This window comes from Chrysemys picta, chromosome 2 (assembly GCF_011386835.1).
Source record: "Chrysemys picta bellii isolate R12L10 chromosome 2, ASM1138683v2, whole genome shotgun sequence".
Lineage (NCBI taxonomy): Eukaryota > Metazoa > Chordata > Testudines > Emydidae > Chrysemys > Chrysemys picta.
The window spans coordinates 266024393-266048005 of NC_088792.1; the positions used below are offsets into that span (position 1 = coordinate 266024393).

The window sequence follows — 23613 nt, forward strand, 5'->3', positions numbered from 1 at the left end:
GTCAGTTTGCACTTCATTCATATTGCGCCTATATGTAGAAGGCTCTCCCACTATTGCTAGTGCACACCTTCTCTTTCCTCCTTCAAACCCTTCCTTGAAAACACAGTTTTCCTGAGCATCCTTTCCATTTATGTTCTTGCCTTATGCCTCCCTTATTATGCTGGGTCTTGTCTATTTTGGGCAGGACACTCCCTGTGGAACGCAACAGCATGTCCTAGGCATTGTCCACTCATAATATTAAGTAGATTCCTTAGAGAATTAAGTTAAATTAATATAAACCAGGTTTAAACGGCTTTAAGAATGCCCTCACATGAGTATGCACCTGTTTAACTACATTGCTTAAGTAATGCATCTTTAGTTAAACAGCTGCAACTTTGTATTTAGGCAAGGAGGAGATTTTTTAAAGGCACAAATGGCAGTTAGATGCCTAGTTCCCATTGACTTTTAATGAGAGTTAAGTGCCTAACTGTCCTTTGTGTCCCTGAAATCTCCCCAAGGTCATACTCTATGTTGTGCGAAGCATTGTGTACATTTCCAATGCTATTTAAATGATAATAATTATTAATATTTCATTCTGATATAGAAGTCCAAAGGTACGCATTTTGAAGATGTATGTTGTTAAAATAAAATACTTGTTTAAGAAGCAACTGAGTTTTCTGCTTGTCTATTAGTGCTTTTAGATTGACTTTGAAGATGCTTTTAATTGTATGGCAACTTGGCACTGTAACTGAAGTAGCAATTGCTGAATTGTTTCATGGATTAAATTGATCTGGATCATGTTTCTTTAAGACAAATATTTATGGAGAATGTGTTGGATTTCACTTTATAATGCTGTAATGGCATGACTAGTACACTGATTTTAATGCCTTTAACATCCAAACCAGGTTTTACACTTAGAAAAGTGTCTTGACATGATATGAGGTCTCGTTTTCAAATCATCTGATTCTCTTTTGTGATGGTCTTTTAAGTTCTTTTATTATAATTTAGTTGAAACAACTTCTATTATAATATTCATTTTAAATCATGTACATGCTTTTAATGTGTAAGAGGAATCTTTTTTGATAGCAATGATGCCCATAACCCATATTTTCAAAGTAGAGCTACACTAAATTAGATTTTAATCCATCTCATTCAGAATATCAAGGAGAATTTATTCCTGCATACTTAAACATCCACAACAAACATTTTTAAACATGCTTCAATTCTGAGTTCTCTAGAAAGAAATTTCTTCTGGTGCATATTTCCAAATCTATTGTATATTGCAGTAGCCTCTTTCCTGTTCTTTGCTTAATGTATATAAAGTTTTCATCACTTCTAGTGTAATAATAATTCTCATTTGGGACTAAATGTTGCTGTCCCTTTCCTTCCCCTGGCTCACCACACCCTGAGTGAACAGGCTTTGTATACACAGTGTCGTTGTAGCCGTGTTGGTCCCAGGATATTAGAGACCTGAAGAAGAGCTCTGTGTGGCTCGCTAGCCAACAGATGTTGGTCCAATAAGCGATATTACCTCACCAACCTTGTCTCTTTGTATAGATGGTTTAAAGGGGCAATCAGGCAAGCAACCCTCTCCAGTCTTTTGACCTAAAATATCCCAAGCTGACTGGCTGCCACTGTTATAGCACATGGGCTTTTAATAGCACCAGGGCCTTTGCACACTCCCTACTCACAAGGGTTAGGCCTGTGAAGCTGCATAGTTGTGGTGCCATATCTTCACGCTTCCCTTTGCATTGACATTGTGGAATGGGGCATTCCAATTCTTTGAGGCCAGTGCATCCTCCCTTCTTGAATTCTTAATCTGTGGTATGTTCAAAGGTTGTGGACTCTGCAAGGATTACTATGGTCGTATAGCCCTAAGGATTAATTTGCTTGTCTGTATAAATATATCTTTCTTTTAAATTTGAATATGTGATGTATTAGGCTTATAGATTTTATATTAAAAGTAAGTTTGGCTGTAATGCAAGAGACCTACCTGCAGGCCAAACCCCTGTATGTTAAGCTAATGCGAAGTTAACTCCTTTTGAGACCCTTACCCAGAAAAGTAAAATTAGGCAAAACACCCACACAGATGTCTAGAGACCTTTACCTGGACCAATAGCAGTAAAGGGGGGGAAAAGGGGGTTTTGCCCACAAGTCTAACAGATATACCACAAGTGCGTACATACCTGTCATCCATACGCACATACATACTAGCCTATGGGGTAGGTGTACCCTAACATTTCCGTGGGGGAGGAATGAAATTTGGGCATAAGAGGAAGGATTTCCTATTAATGCCCTATAAAAAGACGAGGCAGCTCGCCATTAGACAGGCAATCTACCCACCTATCTGCTCCTGTCTACTCTTCATTGCCTCCACCTTCAATTACGTATCGATGCTACCCATCTCCTACACGGCTATTAACTATTGATAGGCCGTTCTTCATTTCTTTTCAAGACTGTAAGTTAAAAAGGGATGTAATCTTCCTTATATTATATTTTATTTTAGTTAAGACATATAAAGTTAAGTTAGAGAGTAAACAACTTTGCAGTAGCTTCCTCTGCCAGAGGTGTGAAAACGCCCAAGGTGTTGTCAACAACAGGTTATTATCAAAACAGAGTGTGAGTATTAATTAACTTTGCAGCTTATAATCTTATATTCATATATATCTATCTCTTAAAGAACTGTGATACAAGTGTAACTCTGTAATTCTGATTGGTTTACCATTTGCTTAATATCTTCATTGATTTTAATAAAAAGGTCTTTATGACTACATCTGTCTCAGTGTAAACTTCCTGTCATACCCCCGAAGTTCCTTTTATAAACTCTGTGAAGCCTGATTCAGGACGAACTTTATCTTCTGATCAAACAAATTGGCGAGCTGAAACCCATACTAATTAATATTCACAATAATCAGTATTAAAACTATTAAAATTAGTAGTTAATTAATTGAAATTAAGTAGATGAAATTAAATTAGGTGGATGAATTAAATCAACACAACTAACACACCCCAAATCAGGCTACAGTCCAAACTGAAATCAGGCTTCAATGGGGTTGTACCTGCTTGCGTCAGATCTGTTTAAGCCTCACCATAAGCCTGATGCTCCATTGCTTCATACCTTGTATAATCATTGACCCCCGTGTAGTGAGTGCACAATGCTACCAGGTGAGAATACCAGTGTTATCTAATCCCTTTGCATTTGTGTTGTTCAGGTATCAGTGACTACACAAGACATGGGGCATTGGGGAAACAGGCCCTATGTCTTCAAAACAGGGAGCAAAATCTACAGGAAAACATCTGTATTGGGTTTGTACATTTCAGATGAGAAAAACCACATAAACAGACAAAAGGTAAACTGAAAAAATTAATTGTTTTATAAAATAAGATCCTAGAATCGTATCTGAACATCCAGTTTTTAAATATGGTACATTCACTTTCTCACAGAATATTTAAATATTCAGGTCATTTATGGTATATTTCTTATACTATTTGAGTTAAAAACTTTGGATAAATTAAACAACTCCTACCAAAAGATACCACAACTTATACACATAAAACTAAGTAACAATTTTTTAAAAATCCACAAAGTAAAGAAGTAGGATCTCTTAGGAAATGCTACATAATTTCTGCTTAAAAATATACTTGATAATTTTAGTCTATCTTGAAAATATAGTTTGTATTTCATTTCTCTTTCTAAATTTAAGTCTCATATAATTTCCATTTAAGTTAATAAATATGTACAACGAAAACCTTTATATCAATGCATATAAATAGTAAATACTGTATTAGGCCTGGTCTAACATTCTTTGCTCACACAATGACTTCAGTGGTACTTTTCAATTTTGGATGCCAAAGGCTGCAGATCAGGACCTAAATGTCATCAAATGATTATAGCTTTTACAGAAGTGACTTTATAATAATAAAAAAACCCTCTAAGCTCTGAGAGCTTAGAGCCATTCCAGTCATAATTCCTATAAATAGTCACGTACAATGTAGGGGAACAATGTTCTACGTTAATTACTGCTAACAGTAATTAGGGGGAAATAGTGGAGAATGTATGGAAAAATATCTTGAATTAGACACATCGTTTTTTTACTGATTGGACTTGGTTCCCTATCATTTCAAAAAAGAGTTTTTGGTATAATTGGTACATTTTAAAACTGTGAAGCAACTTGACCACCTTCTTCAGACTTTGGATAGGTTTTTTGGGAAAGTGGTATGCTTTCAAATGCTTCAGCCCATGCGTTAGGGCCTTAATTGTGTCTTGATCAGCGTTTTTTATTCTCCATAGGTTAAGAAGCTTTAGAATTTGTTCCGTAGGTTTGCACAGCTTCATAGTGTGCTGAATATCTTCTTTTCTTACTTTCTTTCCTGGTAAACTCACCATCAGAATGTTGAGATGTTCAAAGGTTAGATTAGCCTGGCCAATATGTTTTAAAATGCTGTTTTCACAGAGATCAATATCTACACAAAACAAAAATCAAGGAGGGACATTAATATGATTCATTACTATTTTATAATGGCTTAAAACAAACTCTAAAGTCAGAAAAGGACATGTACCCACTAAATGTTTCCTAGTTTTATTTCCAAATAACCCTTTTATCATTGGTTTCAGATTAGCAGCCGTGTTAGTCTGTATATGCAAAAAGAACAGGAGTACTTGTGGCACCTTAGAGACTAACAAATTTATTAGAGCATAAGCTTTCATGGGCTACAGCATATATGCATCCGAAGAAGTGGGCTGTAGCCCACGAAAGCTTATGCTCTAATAAATTTGTTAGTCTCTAAGGTGCCACAAGTACTCCTGTTCCTTTTATCATTGTTGTTTTAACCCTCAGTCTTACAAAGCACTTAAGCACGTGTGTAACTTTTTTCATATAAGTAGTCCCAAGTTACGCACATACTTGCTATCACACATTTATTTCTACAATTTTGTAATGTGCATCTTGTCAGATGTATAGTGCGTGAGGCAGGGCTCTGTATCTTACATTGCACTACACAACTATTTTACTCCTGCTATACAGGAAATGCCTAGACAGTTTAGCTATAACTGTCACTGGTTCCAACATAGCATCAGCTCCAGCACAGACATGTTACAATGGCATAAACAGACATAGATTAAAAACGGTTTCTCTAGGACACCATTTCAAATCCATTCCTTATAGAACAAAAGTCATTCAAATCTGATGGTTGCTGATGGTGGCTCATGTGAAAAGGGTTTGGTGGTTTTCAGTGAAAACTCCAGCAACAAGTGTTAACATCACAAAAACTGCCATCATAATCTCACCTTTGACACCGATGGTGGCAGTTTCAGCAGAGAGGTGAAGGAATGAGCAGGGATACTCTTTCCAAGAAGAGAAAAGCATGTTTGCAGGGGTATGTTTGAGATTTTGATTTGCCAGTGCCCACATATTCCTCTTCGTGGATATCTAAAGGGTTTAGGTCTCTCAAGCCAGCACCTATAGTGCCTTGCTTATATCTAGGGCCCTATCAGATTCACGGTGCATTTTGGTCAATTTCACGATCAGAGGATTTAAAAAATCATAAATGTTATGATTTCAGATATTTAAATCTGAAATTTCACAGTGTTGTAACTGTAGGGGTCCTGACCCAAAATGGGTTAATGGGGGGGAGGGGGTGTTGCAAGGTTATTGTAAGGGGCTTGTGGTATTGCCACTCTTACTTCTGCTGCACTGCTTCTGGCAGCAGTGCTGCCTTCAGAGCTGGGTGGCCGGAGAGCGGCGGCTGCTGGCCGGAAGCCCAGCTTGGAAGGCAGCGCCACTACCAGCAGCAGTGCAGAAGTAAGGGTGGCATGGTATGGTATCGCCACCCTTACTTCTGTGCTGCTGCCTTCAGAACTGGACCCTGGGCCAGCAGCCAGCACTCTCTGGCCACCCAGCTCTGAAGGCAGTGCAGAAGTAAGGGTGGAAATACCAAGACCCCCCCTATAATAACTTTGCAACTCGCCTGCAACCCATTTTTGGGTCAGGACCCCCAGTTTGAGAAATGCTGGTTTCTCCTGTGAAATCTGTAGAATATAGAGTAAAAGCACACAAAAGACCAGATTTCACAGTGGAGACCAGATTTCACGGTCCGTGACGTGTTTTTCACAGCCATGAATTTGGTAGGGCCCTACTTATATCATATACTGTGAGCCTGAGTTTCCCCTGATCTGTACACACCCAGCTCCCACTGACTTCTCTAGTTCTTGCTCTTGTGTAAATGAGGGCAGTATGGACCCTAGTATCACAATATTTCCTACTCTTATGGTCCCAAAGGGGCATTGATTTACACTCCATACATATTACTCAATGGGATCACATAGACTGGAAGTCTGGGCAGAATTTGGTCCTTTCTGTTGAACATAAAGGGTTAAGTTCTGCACACAATCACACCTACACAGCTCCCATTGGTGTCAGTGTGAGCAGTGTGCTCACAACCCAGGGCAGAATTTGGCCCCAGGAGATTACAAAAGTGCTATTTGAAAAGTTACTTCTAACTGTGTTTGCTATGCTGTCTGAATTACCTTGAATGATCTTCTTGACCATATCCTGTTCTTTGTTTTGCTGCTTCCATAATTTCAACAGTTGGAACATCTGTTCTTGAGAACTATGTTTTTGTTTAATCCTTTCTATATTTTCTGCATTAATCTTTGTCCCAGGCAAACCGTCCGTTAGTACATTCAGCCAGTTAGGAGTGAGTTTTTCAGGAACAGCAAACCTGAAAAGTGCTTCCTCGCATAGGGTTACATCTAAAAACAAATAAGAGAGAAAAAGATAGGTTAAGTCCTGGAAGTCAAGGCTAGAAGGGGCCAGCAGATCATCTAGGCTGACTTCCTGCACATCATAGGACACTAATCCCCACCAAATTCCTCCCGCACTGACGCCAATAACCTGGATAGACTAGAATTACAGCTTTCAGGAGAGACTAAACTATTGTATGCCACAAGCACAGAACAGAAGGGAGCAGGGTACACCAATGCCTGAGGCCCCTGCAATGATAGGGAATTGATTTGGTGAAATAAACCAAGATGATCCAAGCAAGTGTCTGAATTCTTCTGAAATTGTTTGGCCCTGACAAAACATAGAGAGTCCAGAATTGTAAGAAAAACTATTTTAAAAACATGTTTAAATTAAGGGACTGGTCTTTATTTCATACCACTATAGGCTTCTTACCCCTTCTATATCATCTAATTGACAGTAACTAGAATTTTACAGTTTGCCCATCACCGTAGTATCTGAGCACCTAACAGTTTTAATAATTTTTACCATAGCCATTGCTAATCCCATTTTAATAATGCTTGTCGGGACACTTTGGCATTATACATACCTATTCCGCATTTTTGAGCTGATGCATCTGTGTTTTCGTGACACATATTGTCACGAACCGCATTGCCATTCAGTGCTATTTTACGACCCAGTGCACTGCAGTTTGTGTGTTTTTCACAGGCTGCTTTGGATGAAGTTTCATTTGAGAAAAATCCTTCTGGACATCTCTGGCAAATGGTGTCACTCTCAGGGGTGCCTTTAGAAAAACAAAACCCACTACCTTTTACAAAAGATACATATTGTGTGTGAGTTTTTGTGTACCAGGAAAGAAAATAGCAAAAAATAAACCATGACTTCGGATTTTCATGCTTTCTCACTCCTACATGAACACTTGCTTGGAAGATATTTGTATAATTTTGAAAACTTTTCTCTCAAATTCAGATGCTCATGCTACAGAAGTATGTTAAATAATGTTTTTAAACACACGAGCTTCTCATCCTTGCATCCTTGCATACATTTGTAAATTAGCATCAGATAACTTGGCTCTATTCAAATGTTTACAAAAGGTGTCTGACCTTCAGTTTTCCTCCATATAGATTTTTTTCTGAGAATCAATTAACGGGCACAAAACATTGGTCCAAATTTTGCTCTGTTACATCTGTGCAGATGATCCCTAAAATAAATTACTCTGGTTGTAACTGAATAGAATTCAGCCCATTTATTTAAATCTGTTGCAAGCAGGTTCTTCTTTTTGTGAGTGTTCTGTAATATAATTTGAATACTGTCTACATCAGGGGTCGGCAACCTTTCAGAAGTGGTGTGCCAAGTCTTCATTTATTCACTCTAATTTAAGGTTTCACGTGCCAGTCATACATTTTAACGTTTTTAGAAGGTCTCTTTCTATAAGTCTATAATATATAACTAAATTATTGATGTATGTAAAGTATGTAAAATAAGGTTTTTAAAATGTTTAAGAAGCTTCATTTAAAATTAAATTAAAACGCAGAGCCCCCCAGACCGGTGGCCAGGACCCGGGCAGTGTGAGTGCCACTGAAAATCAGCTCGCGTGCTGCCTTTGGCACATGTGCCATAGATTGCCTACCCCAGTCTACATATTGGCCTTTAAATTAAAACCATTCATCCACGGTGACTTTCCTCCCTTTCTTTATATATGCTATTATAATATAATAGTTAAATAACTGAGAAAACATGGAACATTACTGCACCGCATTGACTGAAAGGGAGAAGATTAATGCATGAAACTTAAGCTAGGCAGCTACTACGAAGAGTCTATCAAAGGAAAATACCGGCTCAAATCAAAGCTCATACAATATATCCCCAATTGAGCAGTACATTCCTATTCAACAAAGCATTTAAGCATGCTCTTAACTTTAAGCACATGCTTAAGTCTCCCTGAAACCAATGGGACTTAAGTATGTGCCCAAATTCAAGCACATGAGTAAATGCTTTATCGAATAAGGATGCATTAAAGACATGGTCCCTTCTGACCTTTAAGTCTATTAGTCTATAGTCTATTATTCAATTCTTTGCTGGAATTGAGGACTATATTTGCATTTGAAAATGCCTCCATCTAGTGTATTTTGGGAGTAGTTGCTGTTAAAAGCTAAATGCACAGAGGTTTGCGTTAAAATAAGCAAATCCACCTTTACTACAATTTTACATTTCTAAGACTCCCTTAGAAACAAAAGGATATGAATCTCTGAGTTTTCAAGTAGCCAAGAAATAAAGAGTATATTTATATATACTCAAACGCAGAACTTCTGCTTTTACTAGATAATGAGTAAAAACATGTGCAGGAGAGCATATCTGAACATCAAAAGTGATTCTATACAATTACTTAAAAGAAATTAATTTTGCAATAGCCAACCCTCTAAAAGATAGTGACAGAATAATGCACCACAGAAGGCTACATACAGGTTTGCCTTTTTAATCTGCTAATATTATGCAACGACAGCTGCCGTAAACAATATGAAAGTCCAACTGACAGAGATCTGCACATTTCAGATGATCAGGCATCAACTACCATTGCTAAGAGAATTTCTGGTGGACTTTCCCCTACCACAGATATGCTGCTTTTTCAGGTTGTTCCTTCCAAAGAGATTAGCATCTCCATATTTTGGGAGATGGAGATAGATTGTCCTCATTCCCAAAAATACCTGCAGGGGGTGACAAAGTACATGGAAACTCCATGCAGAGTTTCTTCTGTATCTTCCTCTGAATGGGAAAGGAATAGGGTGGGTGATCTGGAAACCCAGCAGAGTCCCAGGTTCTACATGGTTAAAGCAGTATGGCACCTTTGCACTGCTCCTCCAGCCTCCCTCACTTAGAATGTGTGCTGCCATTGACTGTCCCCCCTGGTGCCCGCTTGAGGCGAATAGCAGGTGCAAAGTGAGAGGTAACACTGCTTTAATCTGCATTAACTCCCAAGTGGATTTCTCTTAGGAAGTCTGCCACATTATTGGGCACCATAGTGCAGAGAGTGGCAAAGGCTTGGTTTGGATTTGACAGGATCAGATCTCAAAGATTGTTCTTGAAAAATGGTCCACCTTTGTACGGTCAGGTAATCTCATGTAATTTATGTCATTTTGAGGTGAAATGTCTGGAGAATAGATGTTACTGTGTGATTTCAGTTGCATCCATACCCAAACCAGAAAACAAGCCCCATGTAGTTTTGATCTGACCTAGAATCAAAGTTATAATGGCTGATTTAAGTCAACAGATTAAATTCCTGTTCTTCTTTGCAATTTGAAGATACTTTGCTTTGAGGTTCTAATTTTGGCTCAATTCTAGTTCCTTATCAGTCCTTCGAAGGAACTCACATTCTAGTTAAAATGAGTTTCAAAAGTAAGAGGCATATGTTATTAGAACTACAAAATACCAAACCTTAGTAAATTACAAGAACTAAACAGACTATAGAGCACCAGTGTGAGAAACAATCTGATCAGTTTACAAAATTAATTAAAATAAGACATTTCCAGTTGCCAGAATCAATTTTGTAGGAGAAAGAGGCTATATATACTATAGTCCAAATATAGGAACAGTCCCAGAGAAGAGTGAGGCCCTTTTGTTTCCAAGAGAAACAAATCATGTGCAATGAGCTCTCTTGGATGGCTGCTAAATTAACAGCGTCTAATAGTCTGACAGTAGGATCACTTCCCAGAATAAATATGCTTTGATGGTGTAGCATACCTAATATTTGGCCAGGAGGGTGACCTCTGCTTTGATTCCCTTGCCACTGAAAGATTTATAGTGTCACCAATGTATGCCTCATAGCCTGGATGCCAGGACTAAGATCAAGGAAGAAAAATATACTTAATATACTTAATTTTATAGTGCTATACTTCAATGGATCTCAAAGTACTTTACAAAGATGGTTAATTGTCCTTTATCTGCAGTAATAGATATGGAAACTGAGAAGCAGAGAGATTAAGTGATTTGCTCAAGGTTACACTGAGGCAGTGGCAACTGGGAACAGTAGTCAGATTCCGATTCTCCACTGGACCACATTGTTTCCATGTGTAATTATGAAGGATATTTTTGATAGACTAAGGCCACACTCCACCCTCAGTTACACCAGTGCAAACACATTGTCTTGAGTGATGTTGCATAGATGTGACTGAGAACAAAATTTGGTTCACTGTCTTTAAGTTTTCCAGCAATTGCCTTGTCTTAAAAACCTGAAGATTATAAAAGTAATTGTGTTGCCAGAGTCTGTATCTCTGTTTCTTATTTGAGGCCTAATTGCTGTTTAATTGATGCACTCTGCTGTGGTTTGGGAACCCATCTCTCCAAAAGATTATGTGATTAGATCATTTGTCTTCTTCTCAAAGCCTAACACATTTGGCTTGGTCTTGGATTGATGACTTCAGTTTTGTTAGCCATTATTTTATTATCCTTTGATGGATACAGTAAGCAGGCTTCCCACACAACCCAGACTTCTTTTGTGCGTCTTCCAAATGGACATCCTTGTGTACTTTGTTTCAGGCCCCTTGAGTCTTGCTTCTAACCTAGCTGTAAAAGCCACTACATCAAACTTCTTATTTAACAATGCTTTTGCAATCTGCGTACCAACGAATAGTGTAGCACTAAAAGCTTCAGCTAATGTTCCTACGATATTTAATCCCTTGCCTCTTTCTGTATGAGCATGACTAGGAAAGCAGTTCTGCAGCTTTGGAGATTGGGGCATTACAGTTGAAAAAGACTTATCTCTGAGACATTCCTTTGTTTTCCTGTGTCTCCTTCCCTTCATTCTCTTCTCTAGGCACTAACCAATCTCAAGTTTGTACCTGCCTCTATTCTTATTACTGCACGTTTCTATAACACCTTCCATCCAAGGATCATGAAGTCCTTGACAAACATTAGCATGTTAAGCCAAAGAACACACTGTGTAAGAGGTGACTATTATTACTCCAGTTTACAAATTAGGAAAATGAGGCACAGAGAGGTTGGATGATTTTGCCTGAAGATCATACAAGAAACTATCGCAGAGTTGAGAATATGACCTATATCTTCTGACTCCCGGTCCTGTGCCTTAATCGTTATTATTCATCTGTATTATTTTATCAGATACTATCAAGCTATTGGACTATTTTAATGGTATCTGGTTTCAGCACAAGAATTGGGTGACAGTAAAATCTTGGATCACATTCTAGTTCAGACGCTCTTGACTAAACTCCTCTGGGATGTATGAGTATTTAGGAGTATTGATTTGCTTCTAATAGCAACAATGATATTCAAAGAAGTGCCAGAGACATGTATGTATTGCATTGAAATGCTTCAATGTTGATAAGTTTCATGTTGAAGCAATTGTTAATAGCTACATGGTAGCGATTTCCAACAAATATTGTATATTGGATAACCAGCTGTGTACCGTGAAGGAAGAATGGGATTCTTTATTTCGGGATTCTATCACAGAGACTGCTGGAGAACAACTGGACGAAGGAGAATGAAAAAGAAACATTGGATTAAAGATGATACCATCAAATTATAGGAGAAAAAAGAGGTGAATTACAGAATGGATGCACTGGAAAGTCAGAGTTGAGTCAATGACAAGGGGAGGAAATAGGCAATACAGGAAAAGAAATGTTTTGAATAAGTAGTCAAGAGGGCTTGTCGAAGTGATTGTAAGCAATGGTGGACTTGTATGGCACAGTGCATTGAGGAAGCCTCTAAAAGACATGATCAGAAATGTGTATTTGACACTTTGAAAGTCCTAATTGGACATCCATTCTCACAGCTTCTTCCAGTTAAGGACAAAAATGGAGAATTCTGCCATGATATTGATGCACAACCTAAGCATTGGCATTATTGTGAATTAGTGAACAGAAACCCATCAAGGCATAACCTACAACTTCATCCAAAAATGAACCCTGTAGAAAACAGGCTGGTGACATTAGAGGAAGTGATGCTTATTGTCAAACAGTTAGAAAATGATAAAGCACCTGGTCTTGACAATACTTCATCAGAACTGCTAATGAGTGGAGACCCGGATTTAGTTCATTGGCTTCAGATTTGTCTTTAAAGTTTGGGAAACTGATCACATTCCAGAAGATTGAAAAAACAGCTGCATCATTTTTTTTTCAAAAGAAGAGAACAATCAGCTTGCTCAAATTATAGGGGAATAATGTTGTTGTCTATCTCAGGGCAGGGGTGTATGATCATACTACTGAACTGACTGAAATACTATCTCAACCAAAAAACAATGAGTGTGGTTTCTTTACAGGTCAACCTACAGTCCATGCAATATACGGTCTGCAAAATGTTATTGAAAATGACTAGAGTGACCAAAGGAAGTTAACACCTCATTTACAGACTTTGTAACTGCTTTTGACCCAGTGTATCAATCAGAATTGTGGATACTGCTATACCAGTATGGAGTGCCTGAGGACTTAGTGGGCCTAGTGGAGGACCTGTACCACTGTACATTTAGCCGTATGAGGGTCAAAGATTATATTAGAGACTGGTTTTCAGAAGAATCAGAAGTACTCCAGAGATGCGGTCTCTCATCTATATTATTTAATGTTCTAATAGACAATATGATGAGAAACCTGCTTGAGGCCAAAGTAGAAGGTGTGAAACTTAAAGATTCATCTTTAGAGGATCTTGAGTATGTGGATGATATTGCTTTACTTGGAGAGACTACTGACCAACTACAGCTAATGCTGGAAGAGTTGCGACACACTACAGAATCTATGGGATTTAAGATCAATGATGACAAACCAAAGCTAGGTATACCTCCTATAAAATGGAAATGAATGACCTGCTGATATTGTATGTAGATTGCAATAGACTGAATGGGTGAATAGTTTTGTCTATTTGGGTAGAACAGGAGTACTTGTGGCACCTTAGAGACTAACAAATTTGTTAGTCTCTAAGGTGCCACAAGTACTCCTGTTCTTCTTTTTGCGGATACAGACTAACACGGCTGCTACTCTGAAACCTGTCTATTTGGGTAGTTGCTTGACAGCAGGAGATTGAATAGCCGAAGAAGTTATATGTCGGATCATTCTTTCATCAGTGGCATTTGAGCATCTTCAAAGACCTCTGTTTGGGCAGCGGAATGTTTGTGTGACAACTAAGATATGAGTGTTTAATGCAGAAGTGTTATATGGAGCAGAAACATGGCAGTTAAAAACAACTATGGAGAGGAAACTAAACAGTTTTCAGTATCAAAAATTGTGGCATATTCTTAACAGCCATTGGTTTGATTTTGTCACAAACAAGGAGATACTTAGACAATCCTGGCAAGTTGCAATCTTGCACCAGCGATGACAGCAACGATGGAATTATGTCCAATGTGCAGAAGATACACTTTTACAGAAGTTTTGTAGGTCTGAGGTCAAAGGAATCAGAGCATGGGACTGACCACAAATGAGGTTGGAAGATGCAATTTTGAGAGATTTAGGGAGTCTAAATCCTCCGATGCTGAATCACAGGAAGAAGACTTGCGAGGGACCACTGAAGAAAAAAGTCTGTTCTACGGGCTATTCACATCATAGCCATGTGAATCTGCTACTGCTACTGTCAGAAACAGTTTATTTGTTTTAATAAAGGACAAATTACTTGACTGATGGATTACTAGACTGAGTTGTTTAATCTAGTATGCACAGCACAGCCACATCAGTCAGACCAGATGTGGACAGCACCACCATGCATCGACAATAACTCTTTAACCCTCCTCTTCTGTTGCATAAAAAGTACAAATTCACATATGTTGCTGGTCACATCTAAAACCCTGCTGTGTATTTACATCATCCACAACCATAGAGCATACACACACATCTTTGTTCAGGTGAAACACACAATGATACAGTCTCCAAAGTAATTACTCAGTGCTAGGAAGATTGATTTTTATACCAAATCGATAAGGAGCTGAATGTTCAGAATTTGGATCCTCTTAAACCCTCAGCTCACTTCTTTCAAACATACTCACTGGTGGCCTAACTGTACTCCCACTAAGGTCAATAATATAACTGTCACTGGCTTCAATAGGAATAGAGGTAGGCCAATGCTAACTACTTTTGAAATTCCCGTTCATTATCCTTTGCTTTTCTGCTCCTAGAGTTTCAAAGTTAACAGTGATATAACTATGGCCCCAAACCTGCATGAATCCTTATGCCCAGAAATCCATAGATTTTTGCCTGCATGGATCTCTACACCCAAAATTCAGTGGGATTCAACACAGGCATAGAAGTCTGTGCATGTAGATCCTGTTGCACAATCAGAGCCCATGAAACAATTTAAATGCCATATAGATCTATGCAGTAGCATGAAGGATATGGTGTAACTATGATTAGGCAGAATGCCAGCTTCCATTTCTTTTAGGCCACATTCAATGTTGGCACTAGCCTGGGCCAAGTCATTTGCAGGATGACAAAATATTTTGTTTCAAGACAGGAACTTAGTCTTAACAATTTATTTTGTCTAAAATGAAGAAAATGCTCCACGAAAACAACATTGCTACGGCCTTTATCCCTCACAGACATACAGCATGTTACCAGCTTGTTTGACAAAGAAGTAGTTGGCTGGTCTTTGGATGATAATAATAATGGTTTCTCTTGCAGTTCCCATTTAGGAGACCGGTAATTAATTATTACCACATTTTGCTCTGACTCTAGAGCTACATTAATATTGTTATAATTATGCTCTTGGTACTGTATCAGTTAATGCTTCTGGTGTTTGTCAAGATACACAGTGGCTTAAAACAGCAGATTTCAAAATGACAGAACAGAAATACTGTATCCCAGATAATGTTCCTTTAAAAGAGGCTATCCATCATGTTTCTCATTAGAGTGCAATTTGCTACATTTGTACTGCCATTAAATTACACATTCAGTAGGAGCAGAGTATTCCACTGAGAAATGTTCCTTTGGCTATAGTCCAAAGCAATGTCACAACGGTAACAGGTTGTATTAGCTTTGCCATTTATTAGTCTGTAATTTCATCTGGACAAGCTTGTTTCCTAATCTTTAAGTGCCACAAGTCTTTAATGCTTTGTACAGCTCTAATTAATTCTGTTGCATATTGAAAGAAGACACGTACCTGGTTGTACTACACCAAATCCAGGAGGACATTCTGTATGCCTTAAACAAAATTCTAGCTCAAGGTATCTCCCTTCAGTACATTCACAGATGCGGTTCTGTGTACTGTTGCATTCTTGCTTCACATACTGCAGCTCTTTGCACACTGTGTTGCAGTATTGGCATTCATCGTTGTTGTTCCAGTCCTCTGCATAGTACTGATCTGGACATGGTGCACATTCAGTCTTTTTTGTAGCTGTACAGTGCTGTTTTACATAGGTTCCCGGCCGGCACTGGTCACACATCAGTTGGCGAGATGTTACTGGGTCATAATGGAGATACTTTGGGGGAACGGTTTCTTGAGTTGTCCACTTAACAGAGATATCCAAGAACTAGTAAAAGGAAAATAAAATATTGTTCTCTTTAGTTCTATAATACAGCACAGCCAAAAAAAACCCCTACAGTTCTATGTGCTTATGTATTTAATCATGTCTGTCTCTTCAAAGTCATTAAAAAAAGATGTACTGCAGCAATATATAAGAACATGAACCAACTTTCCCACTCTCCAGTGGCTACATTATCATAGAAAATTTAATATTTGAAAGAAAAATCAGGCATTCCGTATTACAACTATTAAAATATTCTGAAACCAACAAAGTCCACTCTAACCCTAACCAATTAAATAGCATGATTTTACGGTGATACCCCTCTATTTTCCTGGGTCTATTCATTAACTAACAAATGGAAAATCCCTTAAGCAGTTCTTTGCAGGAGAGGGCTCTTAGGTACTGTAAATGCTTTGGGAACAGGACTGTGGATTTGGATTGTCTTCTCGCTTACACTAGTGTAACTCCAGTAGGCCAAGGAGCAGTGCTTGTTTGCTCCAACCGTGGATCCGACCCACTGATTTCAGTGGAATGGCTCCTGATTTACATTGATGTAAGTGAGAGGAGAATCAGGCCATCTGTATCGTGAACCATCATGCACACTTATAGTGCAACAGAATTGATAAATATATTATTGTACTGTTGAGCAATTTTAATTATGCTGTGATAGAAAAAAACTACTAGATTGCACTATTACCAAAAAGGTAGATCAAAATTCAAAGGACACTCCTTCCCTATATTTATTTTTAACAATCAAATAAATGTAGCACATGCTTTTTTTAAGTTCCTTTCATTTAATCTAGCCCTGACATTCAGTCACTCCTGTGATAAAATGTAACTGCTATTTAATATCCAACAGCAACACTAAACAATAGTTTTAGACAGATGTGAAAAATGCTGCAGCTAACTGAAATTGCAGGGAGGATTTAGGAGGGTAGAATGTAATCTCCCAAGATGGAATGCCCCAGAACACTAGGGCTAATGCTTCCTGTCATGGGATCTCACTTTTACGCCTTATCCAAAAGGCACATGCACCTGTAACAATACTAACACTATACTGGGAACTACCTTATGAATAATCAGTTCAACTTCCTGCAGTCATTTGAGGAATGTCATTATTTTGTCATCTAAATACAATTTTTTTTTGCAGTTTCTCCAGTAATGCATCAACAAAATGTATGAGTGTACTTGTTTACTTCCATGCATAAAGTGCTGGGATACACGTGATGTCAGTAGGTATGGGTATAGCCCTGGGACCCAGAACACTGCTCCAGCCAAATATTGTGTTCATTGCTACTCTTTTATATATTGTTGGTTTTACAAACATTATATGAATCAGGTCCTATGTATTACCTCTATTTGTGGAAAACAAGTACGTGTGTGTTACTGAGGGATTCATCTTCTAGAATGGATTATAATGAGAACTGAATATGAAGCTTTATACCAGGAGAACATTATTTATTTAAAGTATATTTGGCTGTCCAACAGTGGTGCTGGATTGATAGCTCTAGCTCCATAGTTCTCTGTTGATACATAGAACAAATGTAACACAGGCAATGGCAACCCACAAGCTTCTCCACACCATCCCACCACCAACATACCCTTACCCTGACCTTGAAGAGCCATCTCTAGGTATAAGTGGTAGCTCACATTCTATGCCCATTCAGCATTAGCTTCCGTATTGAGGCTTCATTCAAGGGAACCAGATTTGCACTCTACATAAGCAAAACCTCAGGTACAAAACCAAAACTGGTATCAATGGGAGAAGTGGACATGTGACCATCACCTGATTATCATGTTGGTTTCCAAACAGCTATTTAATCAGGGGTGCTGGAATCATTTTTATAGTGAGGGTGCTGAGAGACATTGAACCAAACTGTCAACCCTGTATATAATGGAATCCACCTCAAGCCTGCGGGTGTGGCAGCACACCCAACGACCCTAGTTCCAGCACCTATGTATCAGATTGTACCGACTTTTGGTCACCGCTGCTTTGTTAGGGGTCAGAAGGCTTTCTCTGCCTCCCCTGATTTACGCAGTCCTCCATTAGGAAATTATGGAAGTGCAGCACACATGGATGGCGCATGAACCCCCCATTCAGGGAGGCTAGCCCCATGCCCCTCCCATTACACCAAGACCCTGCCCCCACTCCATCCCTCCACTCTCACCTGCTGGGCCCAGACGAGCCCCGGCCAGCCTGCCTAAGCCACCCTGGCCCGTGCACCCAAGCTGCCCTGAGCCCCGGCTGGCCAGCGTGCCCAAGCCACCCTGGCCCACCCACCTTCCCAATCCACCCTGGCCCGCCTGCCTGTCCGAGTCCTGGTTGTCCAGAGGAGCACTGAGCCCCACCACAGGCCAGCCTTGGGGCCATGGCGGGAAGCATTAGAGGAGGTTTGGGGAGGCTTAGCCTCTCCCAGCCTCCATTATGTGCTGCCCATGGAAGCATAGCTTTCATAGGTTCATTCATAATTTTAAGATCAGAAAGGACTATGAGATCATCTCGTCTGACCTCCTATATAACACAGGGAATAGAATTTCACCCAGTTACCCTTTCATTGAGCCCAATAAACTGTGCATGACTAAAGCCTGTGTATTTCCCTCGGGGTTTAGAGAGCACGACTCCTTTAAAACCTGAGGCAGAGGAAGGCCTAGTTGTTCCAAAGGGAGGGGAGTTACGGTAGGGAAAGCCACAGGGGAGTGTGTGTTTCTGGAGCTCCAGACAAGAGCCCCAAATTGAGCAGGCCCTCACGTACAGAAGCAGCTGAGAACCAGCCTGAAGCTTGGGAGGGACAGAGCAGCCGACCAGGGATGTCCCAGGACAGGAACCAGGAGGAACACTGTGACAAGAAGGAATCACCGGAGAAGGCCAAACCAAAGCCAGACCCAGTATCACTGTCACCCAGCGCTGCATGGGACCGTGAGTACTAGGGCTTGTGACCTTGTGTTGGGAATAAGGAAGGAAGTTATAGCTAGTTAAGTGGGGAGGTTGTCGCGCTGTGTGGGTTTGTGCAGAGCAGTAGAAGAGGGCACCGGAGGGGGTTGCTGGGGAAAGTTTACTGGTGCGGAAGATGACCAGGAAGACCCACTGCTGGACTGGAACTCTGCCCAGGATTCCTAACATTTGAATCTAGATGCAGTGCTCAGTGTCTATCCTTTTATATTGTGGTACCACCAGCCTGATGGGTCCTCATGTTAGATGTAACTCTGTTTTACTGTTCCCCCTATCTTTTTCCCCTGTTGTTTTTCTCCATTCATCCCTCAGTAAATAAATAAAGTATTTCCCTTTCCTATATTCATTGTACTATTCCACTGTAGTGTGTGTGTGTATTTACTCTGGGGGATTTGGAACAGGTGTTTCTGGGGTGGAAGCATAGGTACTGGAACTAGGAGTTGAAGTGGTTTCCATCAGATACAGGGTTTATAGTTTGGTTCAATGGTTCTCAGCACCCCCACTATACAAATTGTTCCAGCACCTCCGAGTGGAAGGGAGTTTCCCTGCTGCATTCCTACGCGTGCCTTTTCTTGGCTGTAGCTGCCCGCAGAGCGGACTCCATGATGGTCACAAGCATGCTATATTTCAGAGTAACAGCCGTGTTAGTCTGTATCCGCAAAAAGAAGAACAGGAGTACTTGTGGCACCTTGGAGACTAACAAATTTATTAGAGCATAAGCTTTCGTGGACTACAGCCCACTTCTTCGGATGCATATAGTTACACATGTCTTCCAGAAAGGCATTCAGTCTTCATCTGAAGACATAATAAGAAGGAGAATCTACCCCTTCCCTCAGTACTTTGTTCCAATAGTTAATCACACTCACTGTTAAAAATGGGTGCTTTATTTCTAATTCGAATTTGTCTTGATGATTTACAGCTCTATTTTTCTTAAATGTCTGTATCTGATTCACAGAAGCTATTTAAAAAGAGGGTGTAGTACATTTTTGAAAAATGAATTGCTTTTCACTGATGAGCCACATACCCACCCTTGGTAAACCTCTGACTATTACTCTAGTAAGAAAAAAGCCTTGATAATCTCATAAATCGTGGCTGTTAACAGTCCAAGATTCCTTTTAGGGTTTGTTTTTCTCTTCATCAGACAGCTCATTTAGCAAGAATGAAACCACCCTCCTGAATATCCTAAACACTTGCATGGGCATACACAGCACATTAGAGCAGCATTTGTCAGACTTCAGCGTGAGGTGGAGAAACTGAAATGACAATTCTAAGCCAAATGCTGTAATTTAGATGTTTATGGAGCTCTGAGAGCTTCAGATAGTACTCAGTGCAGATGGGAAGCTGGCATTATGTGAAAATTATTATGCAGCTTGAATGGAAATTACAGCAGGTCCTGGGTACAGAATATCTCTACACTGTAATGCATCTGAATGCTTCCATAAAAGACAAGCCATCTCTTACTGCAGTTGTAGAATTCTAGCGCTTACCATTCATTCTCTCTTTGTGCACACAGAAGCACATTTCCCAGAGTGCTCAGCACCCAGGAGAGCAGGATTTGGCCCATTGTCACTAGCTGCCGATTTCCACAGAAGACCACATAGGGGAGGCAAGTATGAGATTTTGTTGTAGGGGTTGGGGCAGTTTTTCCAAAGAGCTCAGCTCCCATAATCAGGGCAGATGGCAGGGGAGACAGTGAGGAAGAGAGGGGGCACTCACTGCCTTACAGGATCTGGTCCTAAATGATGCAACTCATTAAAAATTATAAGCAAATTATTCCAGCCAGGTTCAGAGGGGAGTTAATACAAATATAGCTTTTGGGACCACCGAAGTCCATTCTGGTGGGGGTAAAAAAACCAAACAGACCTGTGCATGGGTGAATCTACTCATTTGAATCTCTACCCTTTTGTAGTGGAGCAGCACCCATAATAATCTAAATGTGGATATAAAAGAGAAAGACCATTCAGCAGGCCAGGTTGTTTGTTTGCTTGTTTGTTTTAAAAATAAAAAAACATCACAGGCACTAGGCAATATTCTTCTTCTATTCCTTGAAACACACCTTGTGCAGATGTATAAATGAAATAATCCAGACTGTCGCTCATTGGCTCACCCTTAAGTACATAGTACCATGCTATTCTGTTTCATTAAAGGTTTTTAAGTAACATTACAGGTATAAATCAAATTTGTGTCTCAATGTTCTAGCAGATATTAAACTTAGTTTGAACCCAGTGCCATGTTATTCATCCATACATTCACAGAACGTCATTCCCATGTCTCATTGCCCTTTACCCACAGTTCTGTAGGCCCAGCAAAATGACCCCTTAAGACCGAGGCAAGGAAATCTATTGTTCAGAGGAATATCTTCAATTTAAGATACAACACACTTAAGATACAACTTAAGATACAACACTTTTGGCATTCTAGTCAGAACTGTGTAAACTGAAGGCCTAATGTTAAGCTCCTGAATCCACAGTTAGGTGTCTACCTGAGTTTCAGAAGTGTTATAGAAGAATGTGCAGAAAGGCACTACACAGCATTATTATTATTTATTATTTGTATTAGAAGAGTGCCCAGGAGCCCTACTCATGAATCAGGACCCCAGTGTGGCAGGTGCTGTTCAAACACACAACAAAAACACAGTCTCTGCCCCAAAGAGCTTACATTTTTCTGCATCTGCTTGATTTTGGGTCATTCCTAACTTGGGTGTGCATGGTAATCTATATAGCAGATGGCTGCCCCCCACCCCCTCCCGGGACTAAGCCTATTCCTCATTCAGGCAAAACTCCTATTAATGTGAAAGGCCTGTGGCTAGAATAGGCTGAAAGAAAATATTAAGCACCCCACCTCCACCCATAAGAAACAGGCATTTTAGACTAAATGAAAGCACAGCCTCAGTTTTTGGGCTGGTGGCCTAAACAGAAAAAACAGTATATTGAATTAACTATATCGATGAGCCAGAACTTCAGTTGGAGTAAATGGGGCATAGTTCCACTAATGTTAGTGAAGCCCATTGACACTAGCTGAAGATTTGCAGCCCATCATCTGAACTCCAGAGATAAGTTTGATGTATTTGCAAAAAGAACGAGGAGTACTTGTGGCACCTTAGAGACTAACAAATTTATTTGGGCATAAGCTTTTGTGGGCTAAAACCCACTTCATCGGATGCATGCAGTGGAAAATACAGTAGGAAGATATATATACACGGGGTACATGAAAAAATGGGTGTTGCCATACCATTTTTTCATGTTCTCTGTGTATATATATCTTCCTACTGTATTTTCCACTGCATGCATCCGATGAAGTGGGTTTTAGCTAACAAAAGCTTGTGCCCAAATAAATTTCTTATTCTCCAAGGTGCCACAAATATCCTCGTTCTTTTTGCTGATACAGACTAACACGGCTGCTACTCTGAAACCTGTCACCATGCAAGGCTTTGATATGTTTGTCATCTGAAAAAACACAATAAGTTGACAGACTGAAAACCTCTTGTTTGAATGCCTATTGGTGAAAATGTGTCCTACCCTGAGCAAAGATTTTAGAGTATTTTAGATTTTAGATGGCATCAATACTGCAATTGAAAGTCTTTTAGGAGGATTTTAAGTAGGAGGAAACAGAGCTTTAGTTAGGTTTTTTTTTAAAGTTAGACTTTGGACCTTTTACCGTTTCATGGTACTCTAAATACTAACGGTAAAATTCTGGACTTTTAAACTACTATAAGTCTATTGACTTCAATACAGTTTCACTGAGAGCAGAATTTGGCACTAGATCACATTAACTCATGACTACTTAAGCACCAAATCCAAAACAGGCACGTTTTACTTTGAAGAAAAAAACAGTCTGTCTTGAATTTATGTGAGTCAGAAATAATGGTTAAGAAAACTATAATAAATGGGCATCCAGTTAATCCCTTACTCATCGATTCATACACTTTAAGGCCAGAATGGACCATCATGATCACCTAGTCTGACCTCCCGCACATTGCAAGCCAGAGAACCTCCCCCATCCACTCCTGTAATAGACCCTACAGGCACTGCACAAGGAGTCTACCATAACCAGTTATGCCCCAAATCATGAACTCAACAGTTAGCCTCAACCTCTGTACATATAACGACTATCACTTTCAATCACAATTGCCATTCAATGCTACTACCAGACACAGGCTCTGAAAAAACAGTACTAAAGAAAAACATAGCAGAGGTAAAAAACACTAAAAACACTGGACTTAGTCTTTGCAAGTACTTTGTTGGATCCTTGAGAATCCTTTCAAGATTCCCCTGATTTCTATGCCCAGATTTAAAACCCCCCTGGCCACCAAAATTCAGACCAAGCAGTGCTGGACAAGACTCCTTTCATTAGTAGTCATGGCTCCCCATGTGGGGGGAGGGATAGCTCAGTGGTTTGAGCACTGGCCTGCTAAACCCAGGGTTGTGAGTTCAATCCTTGAGGGGGCCACTTGGGAATCTGGGGCAAAATCAGTACTTGGTCCTGCTAGT

At 39.7% G+C, this 23613-nt stretch overlaps 1 protein-coding gene across 3 annotated transcripts in view; it reads right to left on the reverse strand.

Annotated features, from left to right (window-relative positions):
* Positions 1-3330: 3330 nt before the first annotated feature.
* TNFRSF11B (TNF receptor superfamily member 11b) overlaps positions 3331-23613 on the reverse strand; it is a 73700-nt gene continuing 53417 nt past the window's right edge. For all 3 annotated transcript variants that reach the window (XM_065586063.1, XM_005303382.5, XM_042861025.2), the window contains exons 2-5: positions 15810-16179; positions 7309-7503; positions 6506-6730; positions 3331-4443 (exon numbers count right to left, since the gene is read on the reverse strand). In XM_065586063.1, the coding sequence (XP_065442135.1) occupies positions 4055-4443; positions 6506-6730; positions 7309-7503; positions 15810-16179 (1179 nt within the window). In that variant the 3' untranslated portion in view covers positions 3331-4054. The remainder of the gene's footprint in view (positions 4444-6505; positions 6731-7308; positions 7504-15809; positions 16180-23613) is intronic.